This window comes from Hemitrygon akajei, chromosome 1 (assembly GCF_048418815.1).
Source record: "Hemitrygon akajei chromosome 1, sHemAka1.3, whole genome shotgun sequence".
NCBI lineage: Eukaryota > Metazoa > Chordata > Chondrichthyes > Myliobatiformes > Dasyatidae > Hemitrygon > Hemitrygon akajei.
In genome coordinates, this window is record NC_133124.1 from 68,006,177 (window position 1) to 68,027,303 (window position 21,127).

The 21,127-nt window shown below is 39.5% G+C and overlaps 2 protein-coding genes across 2 annotated transcripts in view; one reads left to right on the forward strand and one right to left on the reverse strand.

Annotated features, from left to right (window-relative positions):
• The window catches only part of LOC140727429 (RNA-binding protein 12-like), a 219,466-nt gene that overhangs the window by 160,639 nt on the left and 37,700 nt on the right, over positions 1-21,127 (reverse strand). The gene's annotated exons all lie outside the window — the stretch shown is intronic.
• cibar1 (CBY1 interacting BAR domain containing 1) overlaps positions 1-21,127 on the forward strand; it is a 55,563-nt gene that overhangs the window by 30,464 nt on the left and 3,972 nt on the right. Inside the window, exons 6-8 of the mRNA XM_073044777.1 lie at positions 9,018-9,122; positions 10,533-10,646; positions 15,131-15,250. Coding sequence (XP_072900878.1) covers positions 9,018-9,122; positions 10,533-10,646; positions 15,131-15,250 — 339 coding nt within the window. The remainder of the gene's footprint in view (positions 1-9,017; positions 9,123-10,532; positions 10,647-15,130; positions 15,251-21,127) is intronic.

Consider the following 21,127-nt stretch of genomic DNA (forward strand, 5'->3'; position numbering starts at 1 on the left):
TGCCACCTTATTCAGGGAGGTGATACTGAGAGAGCAGGTGAGATCATCCACGATGTGAACTCCCAGGAACTTGGTGCACTTAACTCTCGCTTCAGAGGAGCCATGTACGCACAGAGGGGGATGGTTCATCTGCGCCTTGCTAAAGTCCACAATCATTTCCTTGATCTTCTCCACATTCAAACTTAAGTAGTTGTTCTCTGAAAAGACTTATGATATCTTCTTTTATATTGATGGCTAGCTTACCTTCATGCTTAATCTTTTTTTAGTTGCCTTCTGTTGGCTTTTAAAAGCTTCTCACTAATTTTTGCTATATTGTATACCATCTCTTTAGCTTTTATGCTCTCACTTCCCTTGCCAGTCATGATAGCATCATCCTCCCTTTAGAATGCTTCTTTTTCTTTGAGATAAACTGATCCTGCATATTCCAAATTAGTCCTGGAAACCCTAGCTATTCCTGCTAGTTTTCCCTATCCAATCACTTTGGCCAGCTCCTCTCTCATACCTCTTAGGTTCCCTTTCCTCCACTGTAATACTGATACATCCAACTTTAGCTTCTTCCTCACAAACTGCAGGGTAAATTCTATCATATTATGATCACTGATTATGATCAATGGTTCCTTTACCTTGAGCTCAATAGACATATCTAATTCATTTGGCAACACCCAATCTAGAAATATCTTTTCCTATGTGGGCCTGACCACAAGCTGTTCTAAAATGCTATCTCATCGGTATTTTACAAATCCCTTCTCTTGGAATCTAGCTCCCACCCAACTTTCCCAATCTACTTGCATATTGAAAATCTCATGACTGTTGTAACATTGCCCTTTTTATATGCTTTTTTCAATTCCCTGTTGCAATTTGTACCCCACATCCTGGCCTGTATATAGCACCCATCAGGGTCTTTATACCTTTGAAGTTTCTTAACTACCCACAAATATTCTACATCTTCTGATCCTATGTCAGTTGTTTGTAAGAAAAATTGATTTCATTTTTTTTTACCAACAAAACCTGTCTTTTCAATACCATGTGTATCCTTGGATGTTAAGCTCCCAGGTATAATCTTTCAACCAGGACTCTATGATAATCCACTATTTCTAAATCCACTCACTATAAGAGCATCTACCTTATTACATATAATGTGTGTATTCAGATATAACACCTTCAACTCCCTTTTCAGTTTTGTCTCTTTATTCTGGAGACTTGCATAATCTTTCCTGCTTTCTCCTTCCCTTTTACTTTATCCATACTTTTCAAAACTGTTGAACTAGTTTCTTCTCTCTCTCCACCCCCCACCCATTATTATTTAGTTTAAAGCCCTATGCACAGCCCTAGTTGTGCGATTTGCCAAGACCCTAGTCCCAGCATGGTTCAGGTGGACCTCCCATTGGAACAGCTCCCTCATTCCCTGTACTGGTGTCAATGTCCCACAAATTCATATGCATTCTCCCACACCACCTTTGAGCCATGCATTTAGCTCTTTAATCTTATTAACCTTGTGCCGTTCTGCATATGGCTCAGGTAATAATTAAGAGATTATTTCCTTTTGGTTTTGTGTTTTAATTTAGTCCATAGCTGCTCAAATTCCCTCAACAGAACCTCTTTCCTTGCTCTTCCTATGTCATTGATACCCACATGAACCACAACTGCAGCTTTCCCCTCCCATTTCAAATTTCTCTGCAGGTCAGATGAGATGTCCCAAATCTAGGCACCTGGCAGACAACACAGCCATCAAGACTCTCCTTGTAGCAGAGAATTGTGTCCATTTCCCTGACTATATTATTCCAAATTATTGCCTCACTCACTGTCACACCATATTGTCCCTGGCCACAGACTAGAATTTGATGTAGTAAATTTAATGGGTATTACTGCCTCCTGAAACAGTGTAGTGGTAACTACTCCCCTCCCTAATGCATTACGGTATTTGAAGCATAGGTCATTAACTTTGAGCCTGACTTCCTCAAGCAACCATTTGCTACAAATGAGCTCACCAGAGACCCCAATGGAGTCCACTAACTCCCACATCATGCAACACAACATCTTATCCTGCATCCCTGTTTTAGACCATAAAATACAGTAGCAAAATTAGGTTATTTGGCCCATCAAGTTTGCTCCACCATTTTATCATGGCTGATCCCATTTTCCCTCTCAGCCCCAATCTGCTACCTTCTAGCCATATCCCTTTATGCCCTAACTAATCAAGAACCTATCAACGTCTGCCTTAAATATACCCAATGACTTGGCCTCCAGAGCTGCCTGTGGCAATGAATTCCATAGATTAACCACTTTCTGACTAAAGAAATTCCTCCTCAAAGGAAGTCTCTCTATTCTGAGGCTGTGCCCTCTGGTCTTAAGATTCCCCCCACCATAGGAAACATTCTACGTCCACTCTATCAAGGCCTTTCAACTTTCAATAGGTTTCAATGAGGCCACCCATCATTCGAATGAATTCCAATAATTACTGGCCCAGAGCCATCAAACACTCCTCGTATAAGCCTTTCAATCCCGAAATCAATTTTGTGAACCTCCTTTCAACCCCCTGCAATGTCAGCACATGCTTTCTTAGATAAGGGGCCCAAAACTGCTCATAATACTCCAAGTGAGGCTTCAGTAGTGCTTTATTAAAGCCTCAACATTGCATCTATGGGTTTATATTCTAGTCCTCATAAAATAATGCTAACAATGCATTTGCTTTCCTCATCACGGACTCAACCTGAAAACGAACCTTTAAGGAATCCTGCACAAGGACTCCTAAGTCCCTTTGTACCTCTGATTTTTGAATTTTCACTCCATTTAGTAAATAGACTACCCTTTTATTTCTTCTACCAAAGTGCATGACCTTACTCTTCCTGACATTGTATTCCACCTGCCAGTTCTTTGCCCATTCTCCTAATCTGTCTGAGTCCTTCTGTAGCCTCTCTACTTTCTCAAAACTACCTGTCCCTCCACCTATCTTCGTAACATTCGCAAACTTTGCCTCAAAGCCATCCAAGTCATTGATATATAACATAAAAAACAGTCCCAACATAGTCCCAAACACCACAAGTCACTGGCAGCCAACCAGAAAAGGCTCCCTTTATTCCCACTCTTTACCTCCTGTCAATCAGCCACTGCTTTATCCATACTAGAGTCTTTCCTGTATTTCCATGGGTTTTTAACTTGTTAAGCACCCATATGTGTGGTACTTTGTCAAAGGCCTTCTGAAGATCAATGTACACAACATCCACCAATTCTCCTTTCTCTATTCTGCTTGTTATTTCTTCAAATAATTTATGTTATTTATTTTGCTGTAATTTAGTATCTTTTTAGTTAACTACTATATAAAAAAAAAACCCTTATCTGTTCTTACCTGATACTCATCAGTGCCTCCTTGCTGAAGCCTCTCATGCCAAAACTGCAGATTTTAGACTCCACTGGCCCACTCGCACAGTGACTGATCTTTGCGCTTTCCAATGGTTCCCGCTCTCACTAATCCAAACTGAAACTCACGTATAATGAGCTTTTGAATGGTTCCACTCTTGCACAGTACTCGCTCTCATTATTCCAAACTGTCTTCCATTGATCTACCAGGATCGGTATCTTTTCACAGAGCTCAGCATCACACTAGAATCATTTCACCCTTGAATCATGAATCACCACAGGTGATTCAAGTAGCTCAGATTCAGTTGGTTTGTAAGGATAGTGTAAAGTAAAAAAGTAAAAGTGGGAATGGAAATTGAAACAACATATTTTGTACTGTAAACATTAATGGTCCTTCCCACTTAAAGAAGTAAATGTTTTCAAGTTGTTAAACTGATTCCTTTTGCAAAACAAATTTACAACTCAAATATTTCTCTTCCGACATTAGGTAGTTATATGGCAATGCAATCACCTAATAGCAATATAGAATTTGGATAGAACCAGGTGATACAAATTCATAAATGAATTTTGAAATACATGACTTTATATATATTCTTGGGACTAATTTGAATTTGAACATGGAAAATCATGCTGGTGAGGTAATAATGGGGAACAAAGAAATGGCAGATGAACTTACCGGTAATAAGTATTTTCCTTCAGTCTTTACTGTGAAAGACACTAGCTGTATGTCAGAGGTCTGTGAGTGTCAGGGAGCAGGAGAGAGTGCCATTGCTATTAGAAACGAAAAAGTGCTAGGCAAACTTAAAGGTCTTAAGGTGGGTAAGTCACTTAGACTTGATGGACTACATCCCAGGGTCCTGAAAGGGATTGCTGAAAAGATAACAGATGCATTGGTTGTGATCTTTCAAGAATCACTTGATTCTGGCACGTTCCTAAGAGGACTGGAAAATTGCAAATGTCACTCCACTCTTTAAGAAGGGAGGAAAACAAAAGAGAGGAAATTATAGAGCAGGTAGCCTAACCTCAGTGGTTGGGAAAGTGTTGGAGTCTATTATTAACATAAGGTTTTGGGTTACTTGGAGACTAACGAGGTCAGTATGGATTTGGGAATCTTGCCTGACAAATCTCTTAGAATTCTTCAAGGAAGTAACAAGCAGAGTGGACAAAGGAGAGGCAATGGATGTCATTTACTTAGATTTTCAGAAGGCATTTGATAAGGTGCCACACATGAGCCTGCTTAATAATATAAAATCCTATGTTGTTACAAGAAATATACTGGCATGGAAAGAGGAAAGGCTAACAGACAGGAGGCAGTGAGTGGAAATAAAGGGGGCCTTTTCTGGTTGGCTGCCAATGACTAGTGGGTTTCTCGGGTCAGCATTGGGACCGTTACTTTTCACATTGTTTGTCAATGATTTAGATAGTGGAATTGATGGCTTTGTGGCAAAACTTGCGGATGATACAAAGAGGTGGAGGGGTAGGTGGTGCTGAGGAAGTAATTCGATTGCAGCAGGACTTAAACAAATTGGAAGAATGGACAAAAAAGTGGCAGATGAAGTACAGTACTGGGAAATGTATGCTGATACATTTTGGTAAAAGGAACAATAGTGTTTGAATATTATCTAAGTGGGAAGAAAATTCAAAACTCAGAGGTGCAAAGGGACTTAGCCTCGTGCAAGACTCCCAAAAGTTAATTCACAGGTTGAGTCTATGGTTAAGGGGGCAAATGCAATGTTAGCATTTATCTCAAGGAGAACAGAATATAAAAACAAGGAGATTGTGCTGAAGATTTATAGGACACTAGTCAGGCCACACTTGGAGTATTGTCAACAGTTTTGGGTCCCTTGTTTCAGAAAAGACATCAGTGAAGAGTCCAGAGAAGGTTCACGAGGATGATTTGGGAATGAAGGAGTTAACATATGAGAAGCGTTGGGCAGCTTTGGGTCTGTACTCAGCTGAATTTAGAAGAATGTGTTGGGATCTCATTGTAACCTACCAAATGTTGAATGGACTAGATAAGGTAGATGTGGAGTGGATGTTTCTTCTGGTGGGGTTATCCAGAACTAGAGGGCACAGCCTCAAAGTTGAGGGGCTACTCTTTTTAGTGAACTTTTTTTTTTACCAAAAGAGTGGTGAATCTGTGGAATGCTCTGCCACAAACTGCGGTGGAGGCCAAGTCCATGGGTATATTCAAAGCCAAAGTTGATAGATTCCTGATTGGTCGGGGCATCAAGGGATATGGTCAGAGAGCAGGTGTACAGGATTGAATGGGATCCAGGATCAGCCATGATGAAATTGCGGAGTGGATTTGATGGGCTGAATGGCCTAATTCTGCCCCTATGTCTTATGGTTTAATGTTCCTAAGGAACATTTCCATATGGCTAGCTGCTACTTTCCATTAGTTTAAATATTTACCGAATGCTGGTAATAAACTAATGACATCAATTTTTAACTAATGCCAGAAGAATACAGAGGACTTACAATAGAATAGGTTGAATATTCACTTAATTAGCTTAGAACAGTACAGCATGGAACAGGTCCTTCAGCTCCCGATGTTGTTCCAACCAATATACATTAACCTACTCCATTATCTATCTAACCCTTTGCTCCTAAACAGCCGATAACCAGCCATTGTTATTAAATCCATGTGCCAATCTAAAATGTTCCTATTGTATCAGCCTCTACCACCACCCAAGCAGTGTGTTCCAGACACCCACCAGTCTCAGTGACATCTCCCCTAAACTTTCCTCTACTGACATTTACTAGCTGTTATCTTGTATTGAACCACTTGATGGTTCTCCACTCTATTTATGCCTCTCATAATCTAATAGACCTCTCACCTTTCATCCTGTGTCACTCCAAAGAAATAAGCTCAACCTTTCCTCTTGGAATATGTTCTCTAATCCAGACAGCATCCTGGTAAATGTCCCCTGCGCATCCTCCTATAATGTGGGAACTAGAACCGAACACAATACTCCAAGTTTGGTCTAATCAGTTTTATAAAGCTGGAACATTACCTCGAGGTTCTTGAACTCAATCCCCTAGCCACATTATATGCTATCTTAACCACCCTATCTTTAGGGGCAATTTTGAGGGATCTATGGAATTTTACCCCAAGATCCCTCTGGAATCCTCCACACTGCTAATAATTCTGCCATTAACCTTGTACTTTGTGTTCATGTTTGATCTTCCTAAGTGTATTTACTTCACATTTTTCCAAATGGAACTTCATCTGCTACTTCTCCATCCAGCTCTTTATCTGTTTATATCCTGTTATAACCTATGCCAACTTTCCACATATCCACAGCAACTCTAACCTTCATGTCATCTGCAAACTGCTCTCCATTTGTTTGCCCACCACTGACAGAAGGCTCACTGGTCTAATCCCCAAGATTGTTCCTGTTGCCTTTCTTGAACAATGGATCAACATTTGCTATCCTCTGATTCTCTGGTGCTACTCCTATGACCAGTGAGGATGCAAAGATCATTGCCAACGGCACAGCAATCTCTTCCCTCATTTCTTGTAGTAACCTGGGTATATCCTGCCTCACCTCGGGGACTAATCTATCTCAATGTGTTATAGAAGATCCAGCACTACCACTTTCTTAACCTCAACTGCTCCAGCACAATAGACCTCAGATTCCATCAAAGTCACTCTCCCTGATGAACAATGAAGCAAAGTACTCATTAAGGACCTCCCCTACATCTTCCACCCTCAGAAACATGTTTCCTCCTTTATCCTTGAGCAGTTCTACCTGAATCTAGTCATCTTCCTGTGCTTCACATACATGTAGAACACCTTGGGCTTTTCCATTATCTACTCGCCAAGGCATGTCCCCTTCTAGCAGTTCTAAATACCTTAAGCTCCTTCCTGGCGATCTTACAATTCTCAAAATTCTCAATTCTCAAAATTCTCCTGTTTGATTTTTGCTTCAATCTGTCTCAGTGGGACAAACCTATCTGGAACCCCATGCAACAACCTCTACATTTCATTGAGAATATCTGTTCCAAATTTACACACCCAAGTTCTTACCTAAAATTCTTTCCCCAGTTAAATATCCATATCATCTTTTCTTATCCTTGTCCATGGTCATTAACTCCAAAATAGTCAGCCAGCAAGAAGTCTTATCACCTAACCCGGTTCATTGCCTAGTACTGAATTATGTATGGCATTTCTCATCTGCTTGTTCGCATGCTGTTTCTGGAATCCTTCCTGGAAACACCTACAAATTCTCCCCTAAGAAGGTACAGATCAATATTAGGAAAGTTGAAGTAACTCATGAAAACAACCCTTTTTAAAAAAAAAAAATTATCTATTTTACATTTTTTTCCTCTCTCTTTCCCTCTCACAATAACTCCTTGTCTGTTCTCTATCTTCCTCTGGTGCTCCCCTCCCCCTTCCTTCCAAGGCCTTCCATCCTATGATACTCCCCCTTCTCTAGCCTTGTATCCCTTTTGCCAATCAACTTCCCAGCTCTTAGCTTCATCCCTCCCCCTCCTGTCTTCTCCTATCATTTCAGGTCTTCCCCCTTCCCCGCCCCCCCCCCACTTTCAAATCTCTTACTATCTCTTTTTTCCGTTAGTCCTGACAAAGGGTCTCGACCTGAAACGTTGACTGTGCTTCTTCATATAGATGCTGCCTGGCCAGCATTCTGGTTCCACCAGCATTTTGTGTGTGTTGCCTGCTATTTCTGCACCTTTCTAAAATATGCTTACTTATCTGTTGCTCAGTGTCCCAGTGATGGTTAAAAGGTCTGTAAGAATACTTCCAATAGAATGATTGCTCCTTTCCTGTTCCTGACACTTACCCTCACCAATTCAACAGATGATACTCCCCGTCTGTAGCAGTGGTACTTTGCCTGATTAGCAATACTGCCCCTCCCCCTTTAGCCTCCCTCCCTATCTTTTATGAAACATCTAAAACAGGAACATCCTGCTCTTGGGTTACTTGAACTACAATTTCTTAATTCTGCCCTGTTTGATGCTGTCAATTATTAGTTACTAATTTAGTTATTTGTATAAATATATTATCCACCTATGGAATTTAGACCATTGATGCCAAGAACCCGTTTGATAGTCAATAGACCAAAGCGGTAGGTTATTACAATTCAAAGGCAGAGCTAGCCACTTAATGATTGGAAAAAGACTGCACTGCAGTGCACAGGATCTTGCAACATATTATTTTTCTGACTGTATGTTTTACTGCTATCATGATTATATATGCTATATGTGCCTTGTGCTGTGTGTAACTGTTGGTACTTTTTTTTGTACCTTGACCCTGGAAGAATACTGTTTTGTTTGCCTATATTCATGGGTATGATTAAATGACAATAAACTTGAATTTGAAACTTCATTTAGTGACTTTCACACAACCAGCTGTTTCATTAGCCAGATGAAATGAATAGAATCAGGCATCCTGTGGACTGGACCATAAATGTAGAAATGGTGTATAAAGTTATTTAAAGAAATAAGATCTAAGATTAGTTTTATGCAATGGCAATGTACTTTCCAAAAACTACTATTTTCTCATACAGCAATGCCTACTGTTAGTGTTCCAAACCATTGTTGGTAAAGTATATTCTACAACCTAATGAAATTAAATATTTTCTGCAAAACAAATAATTGATTTACCAAAATTATGAATTGCTTTTCTATGTCAGGCAGAAAATGAATTACAGAGGGTCACGATGGATGCCACTCGCATTTCACGACAGCTAGAAGAAACTATTGATGATTTTCAAGAAGAGAAAATTAAAGATATTAAGGTAGAATATAGAAATGATTTTTGCATGTTTGTTCATCTTGTGCAAACAATAGTTCAGATAATTATCAGGAAAATCTTACAGAATATTGCTACAGCAATTATTTCTTGATTTATAATTGTTCTTCTCCTTGGCTACATAAGATGCTTCTGTAGGTACAACAATTACAGCAAAACTTGGATGCTCTGTTATCCAACTATTTGCAAATCCCAGTGGTTTGACTCACTGGGTGCTGACTCCTGTGCTGCCTTTTACACACAGGTCCCTATTTCTGAAACACCTTAAAACCAGATGAGTTTAAAGGAGGCATGGGAATCATTAAACTTCAGTTGCTCTTACTCCCTGTTTCTGTTTCTCATGTTCCCTTGAAAGTTGCCGGCTTTACTGCAAGATTTATACATTAAAATATTAAAAAGTGAGTATTAATAGAATAACTTCCAGTAATCCAGAAATATCCAGGTCTAGCAGCACCAGCCCCAAACATGCATGATGAATGGAGTTCACAGTACCAGTTGGTGTCCAAATGACTGCAATAAATGTTGACCACATTAATCTGCACACCACCACAAACCCTTAGTAAAAATTCCCAATCTTATAGTATTGTTATTCTTATATTTGCTTACAATTTAATAGTCTATTTGGCCCATCAGACCTATGTCCCATCCCAGAGCATTCCCATCAGTTATATTTCCTAATATATGCCTATTGATCACTCTTCCATGTTGAGCTCCTGTCACCCACTTTTGGGAGTAAGTTATACCCAGCAGATTTTAGGATTGGGGAGAAGCAGGAGCACCAGGAGAAATCCCATGTGGTCACTACAAGATCATACAGACTCCATACAGTACCAGAGGTCAGGATTGAACCCAGCTCCCAGGCATTGTGTAGCAGCAGGCTAGGTGCAGTAGGAGGCTATTTGGTCAAAATTAAATATATCATAAAAAATTACATGATTGCAAACAATCTATGAAACTCATCATAATGAAGTGATATTTAACTCTAATGGCCATTTATTATTTATCTATTTGGAGATGCAGGGTAGTAACAGGCCCTTCCCGCATAAAGAACTTATGCTGACCAATTCTACTCACATGACCAATTAACCTACTAATCCTGCATGTCTGAAATGTGGGAAGAAACCAGAACACCCAGAAGAAACCCATGCAGTCATGGAGAGAACATACAAACTCCTTACAGACATGCACACAGCGGTGGAATTGAACCTGGGTTCTGGCATTGTGAATGCATTATGCCAACTGTGCAACCACTTTATGTTAAATGTTTGAGATATGACAAAATTGTTTTGCAAACAAAAGTTTTGTAACGTATTGCAAATGGCAAAATTCAATTGTTTTATCATATGACTTGTTCTCATACATTCAAAGTGAGCTTCTTTTGTTCTACTTAAAATAGAAGATCTTTGGAGATTTTATTACAATTGAAATGGCTTTCCATGCAAAAGCTTTGGAAGTTTATAGCAATGCATATCAGCATGTACAGAATATTGATGAAGAGGCAGATATGGAGGTAAGATGTGTTTTTGAAGTTTTTTTTAATGGAAATATCCTGAAAGCAATGTCCACTAATAATTTTCATTTTAGAAACAAAATATGGCAAGCCAATTGTAAAATTGTCAGCAAAACCTATAGTAACCAATTTATTATGATTAGGTAGAATGATATTTTAAATTCTGTGGATATGAATTACATCACACATTCTCCTTCCATTTTGTATTAAGCAGGTTGGTCACACTGGAAGTCCTAATCCACTTGAGGAAATCTCAGATTCTATAACTCAGTGTATCATTGAACATATAATTTATAAAACCTTGGCAATTAAAATGAATTTTATGTCCCGTTATGTGAAAACTTGACTGACAATTCATCACTTTTAACCAGACATATTAACCACACATTTCAAGACAAACAACTGACATAAAAAAACAGAGGTTCTGTTGTTTTCTTGTTATGATGGGTTAGTAGGGAGAAAGAGGGAGGAGGAGGAGAGAGAGAGAGAGAGAGAGAATCTATGTCAGTCTTCTCAATAATCCACAATAACAAAAAAAGAAATCACAGAACATTTGTTTTATTTCATTTGTTTGTCCCTTTTTTCCAAGATGTTGCTGATCTGTGGTTTCCATCGAGGCGTGACTTAACTCAACTCAGTTTTTTTTTTAAGTTTGCACAGATGGTTTTGTGGATGGAGGGATGTTAAAAGTTTGAGAAAGCCATGGTTTTCAAGGGATATTGGAAACTTGGTTCGGAAAAAGAGGGAGATCTACAATAAATATAGGCAGCATGGAGTAAATGAGGTGCTTGAGGAATATAAAGAATGTAAGAAGAATCTTAAGAAAGAAATTAGAAAAGCTAAAAGAAGATACGAGGTTACTTTGGCAAGTAAGGTGAAAATAAATCCGAAGGTTTCTATAGTTATTTTAATAGCAAAAGGATAGTGAGGGATAAAATTGGCCCCTTAGAGAATCAGAGTGGACAGCTATGTATGGAGCCGAAAGAGATGGGGGAGATTTTGAACAATTTCTTTTCTTCGGTATTCACTAAGGAGAAGGATATTGAATTGTGTAAGGTAGGGGAAACAAGTAGGGAAGTTATGGAAACTATGACAATTAAAGAGGAGGAAGTACTGGCGCTTTTAAGGAATATAAAAGTGGATAAATCTCTGGGTCCTGACAGGATACTCCCTAGGACCTTGAGGGAAGTTGGTGTAGAAATAGCAGGGGCTCTGACAGAAATATTTCAAATGTGATTAGAAACGGGGATGGTGCCGGAGGATTGGCGTATTGCTCATGTGGTTCCATTGCTTAAAAAGGGTTCTATGAGTAAACCTAGCAATTATAGGCCTGTCAGTTTGATGTCAGTGGTGGGTAAATTAATGGAAGGTATTCTTAGAGATGGTATATATAATTATCTGGATAGACGGGGTCTGATTAGGAATAGTCAGCATAGATTTGTGCGTGGAAGGTCACGTTTGACAAATCTTATTGAATTTTTTGAAGAGGTTACAAGGAAAGTTGACGAGGGTAAAGCAGTGGATGTTGTCTATATGGACTTCAGTAAGGCTTTTGACAAGGTTCTGCACGGAAGGTTAGTTAGGAAGGTTCAATCGTTAGGTATTAATATTGAAGTAGTAAAATGGATTCAACAGTGGCTAGATGGGAGATGCCAGAGAGTAGTGGTGGATAACTGTTTATCAGGTTGGAGGCCAGTGACTAGTGGTGTGCCTCAGGGATCTGTATTGGGTCCAGTGTTGTTTGTCATATACATTAATGATCTGGATGATGGGGTGGTAAATTGGATTAGTAAGTATGCAGATGATACTAAGGTAGGTGGCGTTGTGGATAATGAAGTAGGTTTTCAAAGCTTGCAGAGAGATTTAGGCCAGTTAGAAGAGTGGGCTGAACGATGGCAGATGGAGTTTAATGCTGATAAGTGTGAGGTGCTACATTTTGGTAGCAATAATCCAAATAGGACATACATGGTAAATGGTAGGGCATTGAAGAATGCAGTAGAACAGAGTGATCTAGGAATAATGGTGCATAGTTCCCTGAAGGTGGAATCTCATGTGGATAGGGTGGTGAAGAAAGCTTTTGGTATGCTGGCCTTTTTAAATCAGAGCATTGAGTATAGGAGTTGGGATGTAATGTTAAAATTGTACAAGGCATTGGTAAGGCCGAATTTGGAGTATTGTGTACAGTTCTGGTCACCGAATTATAGGAAAGGTGTCAACAAAATAGAGAGAGTACAGAGATTTACTAGAATGTTACCTGGGTTTCAGCACCCAAGTTACAGGGAAAGACTGAACAAGTTAGGTCTTTATTCTTTGGAGCGTAGAAGGTTGAGGGGGGACTTGATAGAGGTATTTAAAATAATGAGGGGGAATAGATTGAGTTGACGTGGATAGGCTTTTTCCATTGAGAGTAGGGGAGATTCAAACAAGAGGACATGATTTGACAGTTAGGGGGCAAAAGTTTAAGGGTAACACGAGGGGGAATTTCTTTACTCAGAGAGTGGTAGCTGTGTGGAATGAGCTTCCAGTAGAAGTGGTAGAGGCAGGTTCAGTATTGTCATTTAAAGTAAAATCAGATGGGTATATGGATAGGAAAGGAATGAAGGGTTATGGGCTGAGTGCGGGCCAGTGGGACTAGGTGAATGTAAGCGTTGGCACGGACTAGAAGGGCCGAGATGGCCTGTTTCCATGCTGTAATTGTTATATGGTTATATAAGTCAGGTCAGGGTTTAGGAACAGTAAAGTGGGAAGTTAGAGGTCATATTAGGGCTCAGGGACAAGAACGTGGAGGAGTTAGAAGTCAGGCCTCCACTGTGCAATGTGGATGGTGACAAAGAACATGCATAGTCCAGGCATCTGCTCCACATTTGAAGTCCAGCGACATGTACGGGTGACAAAGGACATTCGTGGTTCAGGCCTCCACTCAGCATTCAAAGGCCAGTGACATGGTTGGGTGATGAAGAACATCCACAGTCCAGGCCTCTGCTCCACACTCAAAGGCCAATGACCAGGAGTGTGAGCAGAAGGCATGAGGGCTGGTCAATTGGCACACTTGGAATTCAAGCTTGGACTTCTGGGACCCATCATTAGCTAGTCCAAGGGTTGATCCTGAAGCTTGGAGCCCAAAGGTCAACTGGTAGTTTGGAGGTTGAAACCCCATGGCTGGAGGCCTGTCCTGGAGTTGAAGAACTGTCTGTACTTGTGGGTCGGTGGAAGAGAGGAAAGGGGCTTGTTTGCTATTGTTGTTTGTTGTGTTTTATTGTGTTCTGTGTTCTGCCAAGCATTATGGGCATGCTATGTGTGGGCTGTTTCAACTTATTTCTAGGATTTGTTGGTTGTTAACACAAACAACACATATCACTATGTTTTGATGCACATGTGATAAATAAATCTGAATCTTTAAATTTGAAGCTAGTGGCCAGGAATTGTCAGTTATGTTTTTACATAACAGGGTATAAAATCTAGTTAGAATCTTGTATGCATTTATCAAATCTCCTTTCAACCTTCTTAATAGAAAAATCCCCATTTTTACCAGTATAATATTATAGGCAAAATCACTTAACCTGGAACCATTTAAGTACATCTTTAGTGCTTTTACACTTTTCCTAAAATTAGAATGCCAGATTAATTGCAACACTTCAGGTGAGGCTAACCTGTTTTTCCAGCTGAGGTTTAACATAATTTTTTCAAGATTCCTTGGTAATCGGTAATCTCAAATTTCACTCAGCTCTTTTTCATCTCCTATTTATAGCTCTCCCTGATATAGCCCATTATTTATTAATCTTTCTGCCATCAATATCTGTCATTTAATCACTCAATCTCCATCCCATCACAGATTCTCCTTATTGTTCTCTTATACATCTTTCATCATTTTTTCTGCAATCTTAAACTTGTTTAGTCCTAAATTTGGAATTTATATTCTGTTTCCTCCCTAGCAGATGATGTCTAACTTGTGTATTTTTAGCATTTCCCACTTCATTTCAACATAACTTTCCCAATTTTGTAGTCTATGCCAATAGAAACATTGCTATTTTTTTAGTGACCAAACTAAAACAAGCTATTGGAGTTAATGAGTATTCAGCTTCATATCACAACCTATTTAAATGCAAGCTGCCATAAAGTATTTTGTGCTTATATAACTGGATGAGCAGGGAAATATATTTTGAAAGAGGATGGAAGAGAGGAATGGTGGTAGAGAAGATGGGATGATCAGGATGAGTTGTGATAAATGGAGAAAGAAATAAAAAGGTAGATTGAGAAATGCAGCGAAGTTCAGCCTCAATCAGGAATTGAACCCAGATCAAACAGATGTAAACAGATTGGAATCAGCAAATGTAAAATGTTTGATTATAAAATATTTTGGGATCTTTGGTTAGTTTCTGATTGTGATCATACTTCAAACAGACAATTTTTAACACTGGAAAATAACAAGAATGTGCAGATTCTATATGCATTTGCCACAGACTACTAATGGACTGCTTTGGTAGATTTTCAGAAACACGCTTCATTTATACAACAATCAAGCACGCCTAAGCATTGTGTCTGCCAATTCTGCAAACACTATGAATGGAACAAGTTCAGCACTAGCTATGTCAGGAGCCTCTAAGGTAGGAGAGAGACAGCTATTTTACATTTACGTTCAAAGTTAACAGACAATACTTCAATTTTTTTTTAAATCACAAAATTTGGACTTTATATTTTCTCTGCATATAGATAAGACATCACATACTTTATTAGTTAAAATATTGGATGTACAAGAGTATTAACAATTTCTATTGTTATAATTACTTATTGTCAATTAGAGAATGAACTAACTGTGTAAGAGTTTCCTGGATAGGAATTTAAGTGAGATGTTGGAGATGCAATTGCAAATGCACTATTTTATTGTTAACTATGGTATATGTGGAAAAAGGAATATACAATGAAAAAAAATGAAGAGGATTGTAGGTATTTTGGTATCTAATAAACATTTGGATTTGTCACTGTATCCTGGTTCTAAAATTTTTAGATATCCTTTCTCCAGCCCGATGAACATAATTATAAATACGAAAATCGGCAAAGTTGTGGATAACGAGGAAGATTGTCAAGCACTTATAGCTAGTTATCGGTTGGAGATCTGGGCGGAGAAATGATGAATGGTGTTTTTTCCTGACAAGTAATTGGTGATTCATTCTGGAAGGTCAAATGCAAGAGGAAAATGTATAATAAATGGCTAGACCCTCAGGAACATTGGTGTACAAAGGGACCATTGGTGTACAAGTCCACAACTTCTTGAAAGTGGAAACACAAAGATTGTTTTTATTGATCAGTGCCTTGAGTGTAAAAGTTGGGAAGTTTTGTAAACAGAGACACTGAGGAGTTGTAGGTACATAGTTCCCAGAAATTAGTGACATAGGTAAACAAGGTAGTTAAGGTGCTTGCCTTCATCTGTCAGTATATCAAGTATAGAATGTTATATTACAGCTGTACAAGATGTTGGCAAGGCTACATTTGGAGTACTGTTTACATTTCAGACCCTTCAGTCCTGATGAAGGGCCTCGGCACAAAATGTCGACTGCTTATTCTTTTCTACAGATGATGCCTGGCCTGCTATGTTCCTCCAGTATTTTGTTTGTGTTGCTTGGATTTCCAAATCTGCAGGTTTTCTCTTGTTACTGCTTACATTTCTGGTTGCTATAGGGGGCAGTATGGCCCATGGCAACTCCCAGCTGAGTGATCGCATCAGCCTTGTTCCCCACCTCTTTATATCCCAGTCCTCTGTAACTTATTTTATTTTATATGCCTATCACCCACCCCCTTTAATTCTTTTGGCATTTATCTTTGTTAAGAATAATTTACAGCATACTAATATTCATAGTGTGCATATTACAAAAACAAAGGAGCCACGCAGTTTTCACATCATGTAAAAATTTCCTCTTCAGTCTGTGCAGCTGTAAAAAAAAATTAGAAGGAATGCTTTGTAACTGAAGGATCTTGTAATTCATTATAGACCCAGTATTAGAGTGCCTTATTCTCGCTCCAAAAAGATATAATTCTTCTAATGGTAATCAGTTTATGACATTAAACACAAAAGAAAGTTGCTAGTTCTGCAGGATCGAGTATCTGTGGTTTCTTGTACCTCTTTAATGCCAGGAATGTCGCTGACAAGTAATTTAAAAAGATTAAACTAAAATAATTAGAATAATCTGCAAGCTATCAGCCCCCATTGCAATCAATGTGGTCTTTGATTCTAAGGTAGACCTGACCTAAGTGCATGTATATCCAGCAACGGAATTGGTCTGAGAATCAGACCAATAAAATATACCTCTCAGCATAAAAGATGAATAATACTTCAATAAACCAGTAAGTGAAAGTAGAGATAAAAACAATGGTAGCATTAGACAAAGAATAAACCATTAAAAGGAAGTATGTGAAAATAAAGATAAAAAACACAGGTAAAGGTTAAGTAAATAAAGGTAACATAAATAATTCTAGAAAGTGAACATTTGTATGAAGCAATAAAGCTTCAGCAGCCAAACAATTAAAACAAGTTCTAGCCAAACACAGACAAGATGGGAACAATTAGCAAATGAATTATAATATTTTCTTCAGGGGAAAGCAATCATCATTACAGAAACCTGACTCTAATCTGACCAGGATTTGGAACAAAATATTCCTGGCAATAGTCTACTAAAACATAAGAAAACGGAACAGTTAACAAAGATACTATTATCTTTGCACCAGATAAAACAGAAGGCCTGAATGAGTGGTGGGTATTTATCCAAGAGATCTGTGGGATTTTTTTTTAAAACAGATTTCCTAGCTGCTATAATACAGTGGGTAAAATACTGTATATAGACAAGCAGAAATGATGAATTAATAATAAACCTGAAGACACCACATAGCTCCTGCTTAAAGCCAGTTGATCCACTTAACAGTGTCAGGAAGTATATGGTCATGCACTTTGTTAGAAGGAATAAAGGGGTTGGCTATTCTCTATATGGAGAGAAAATACAAAAAACTGAGGTGCAAAGGGACTTAGCAACCTTGTGCAGGATTCCCTAAAGGTTAATTTAGAGGTTGAGTCTGTGGGAAGGAAAGCAAATGCATGTTAACATTCATTTTGTGAGTACAAAAGCAAGGATGTAATGTTCAGACTTTATAAAGTACTGGTGAGGCATCACATGTTGTATCGTGAGCAGTTTTGAACCCCTTATCTTAGAACACGAACATAAGAAATGGGAGTAGAGGTTGGCCATGGACTCATCTCCACCTCCCTGCCTTCTCCCCATAACCCTTAATTCCCCTACTATGCAAAACTATACCCAACCTTGTCTTAAATATATTTACTAAGGTAGCCACCACTGCTTCGCTGGGCAGAGAATTCCACAGATTCACCACTCTTTGAGAAAAGCAGTTCCTCATCTTCGTCCTAAAGCAAAGGTGTCAAACTCATTTTAGGTCACGGGCCGGATTGAGCAAAATGCAGCTTCATGGGGGCCGGTTCAGTCGGACGCGTGCGAACGCAGCTTTCGTTGCCTCCGTTTTTTCAGCCTGCTCTCATGTGTCTCAGTCTCTGATATAACTACAAAGTGTTTCACTTTACAAATTCCGTTTCTTATGAAGAAGACTGCCGAATAAACACTAAAAACCCTGAAAACCATCTAAACTATCTCCATTCTACCCTGGCACTAGTCCGCTCTGTGATAAATGCAAGAGGGGCGTGGCCTCTCTCATCCATATGTACTGGTTCTGTCCTAGCTTGGAGAAATTCTGGAAAGATGTCTTCACTACACTATCGGGTATTCTGAATCAGCACCTAGAACCTAACCCCTTAATTGCTCTGTTCGGTTTTTGGGGCGAGACAGATTTATGTCTGGGTCCGACCAAATGCTGAATACTATCCTTTGCCTCTCTCCTGGCGAGACGCTTGATCCTCCTTAGATGGAGAGATGTTGCCCCGCCCACTCATGCGCAATGGCTTAACGACATTATGGCCTGCTTGGACCTCGAAAAAAATTCATTATTCAGTTCTCAATTTGGATTTAAAGTTCCATAAGGTCTGGGGGCCTTTTATCGAGTACTTTCATAACCTTCCTCTTGACTAGGGTTTTTTTTTCTTTTCGGTCCCTTGCTTTCAGCTCCCTTTTTTTTTCTGGTAGTAGGCATTATTATCCTCTGTTGCTAAGTGTATTCACAGTCTGGGAGTTTGACTGTCCGGACTTATACTCTCTATATTGTGTGGTGGTTGGTCTGGAATTGTTTTTTTTCTTGTGTTGTGGGGTTTGGGGAGGACACTAAGCTCACTTGTCTTTAATTTAGGTGCTTTTTTGTTAAATTCTCTTCCTTTGTAGCATATTGTTATTGTATGCTTAACCTTGCTCTGTATTAATGCTCCTCACTGGGATTTGGGGTTTTTAATTTTGTAAAATGTTTTGAAAAACTAATAAAAAAAATTTTTTAAAAAGCCCTGAAAACCTGGTACCTGAATAAACTCAGCATTAGCCATATCATACGCCATAGGCGCTTCGATTACTGGGGCCAGCTTTAATAGTAATTAGATATTATCTCGTGGGCCAAAGATAATTCCACCGCAGGCCGGATTTGGCCCGCGGGCCTTGAGTTTGACATATATGTCCTAAAGCTACTCCCCGAATCTTGAGGTCTGTCCCCTAGTTCTAGTTTAAGCTACCAGTGGAAACAACTTCCTTGCCTCTATCTTATCTATCCCTTCCATAACTTTATATGTTTCTATGAAGATCTCCTCTCATTCTTCTGAATTCCAGCAAGTGCAGTCCCAGACAACTCAATCTCTCCTCATAGTCGAACCCCCTCATCTCTGGAATCAACTTGGTGAACCTCTTCTGCACCACCTCCAAAGCAAGTATATCCTTCCTCAAGTAATGAGACCAGAACTGCATGCTGTACTCCAGGTGCGGTCTCACCAGTACCCTGTACAGTTGCAGCATAGTCTCCCTGCTCTTAAATTCAATCTCTCCAGCAGTGAAGGCCAACATTCCATTTGCCGCCTTGATAGCCTGCTGAACCAACCTTTTGTGATTCATGTAGAAGCACTCCTAAGTCCCCCTGTACAGCAGCATGCTGCAATTTTTTACCATTTAAATAATAATCTGCTCTTTCATTTTTCCTTCCAAGGTGGATGACCTCACATTTAGCAACATTGTACTCCATCTGCCATACCCTTGCCCACTCATTTAATCTATCCTCTCTGCAGACTCAACATATCCTCTGCAAAATTTGCTTTTCCACTCAATTTGGTGTCATCAGCAAACTTAGATACACTACACTCAGTCCCCCCTTCCAGATCATTAATGTATGTTGTGAACAGTTGTGAGCCCAGCACCAAACCCCGGGGCAGACCACTCATCACTGATAGAAAGGATGCGCTGAAACTGCAGAGAATTCAAAGGAGGTTCATGAAAATGTTTCCAAGATTGAAATGGCTTGTCATATGAAGAGTGTTTGATGGCTGGTCCTGTACTCACAGGAATTCAGAAGAATGAGGGATGACCTCATTGGAACCTATCGAATGCGGAAAGGCCTTGATAGAGTGGATGTGGAAAGAATGTTTCCTATGATGGGAGAGTCTTAGACCAGAGGACACAGCCTCAAAATAGAGGAACATCCTTTTAAAATTGAGATAAGGAGGAATTTCTTTAGCCAGAGAATGGTGCATCTGTGAATTCTTTGCCACAAGCAGCTGTGGAGGCCAAGTTTTTATGTACCTGTATATTTAAGAAAGAAGTTGATAGATTCTTGATGGTCAGGGCATGAAGGGATATGAAGAAAAGGCAGAAGATTGGGGCTGGGAGGAAAATTGGATTAGCCATGATGAGGTGGTGGAGCAGACTCAGTGGCCCAAATGGCCTAATTCTGCTCCTATATCATATAGAACATAGAAAACCTACAGCATAATACATGCCCTTCAGCCCGCAAAGTTGTGCCAAACATGTCCCTACCTTAGAAGTTACCCATAGCCCTGTATTTTCTAAGCATGTACCTATCCAAAAGTCTCTTAAAAGACCCTATCATATCCGTCTCCACCACTGTTGCCGGCAGCCCATTCCACGCACTTACCACTCTATGCGTTTAAAAAAATAAAATAATTTACCCCTGACATCTCCTCTGTACCTACTCCCAAGGACCTTAAACTTGTGCCCTCTTGTGGCAGCCATTTCAGCCCTGGGAAAAAGCCTCTGACTATCCACATGATCAATGCCTCTCATCATTTTATACGCCTCTATCAGGTCACCTCTCATCCTCCGTCGCTCCAATGAGAAAAGTCCATGTTCACTCAACCTATTCTCATAAGGCAAGCTCCCCAATCCAGGCAACATCCTTGTAAACATCCTCTGCACCATTTCTATGGTTTCCACATCCTTCCTGTAGTGAGGCAACCAGAACTGAGCACAGTACTCCAAGTGAGGTTTGACCAGGGTCCTATATAGCTATAACATTACCTCTCGGCTCCTAAATTCAATTCC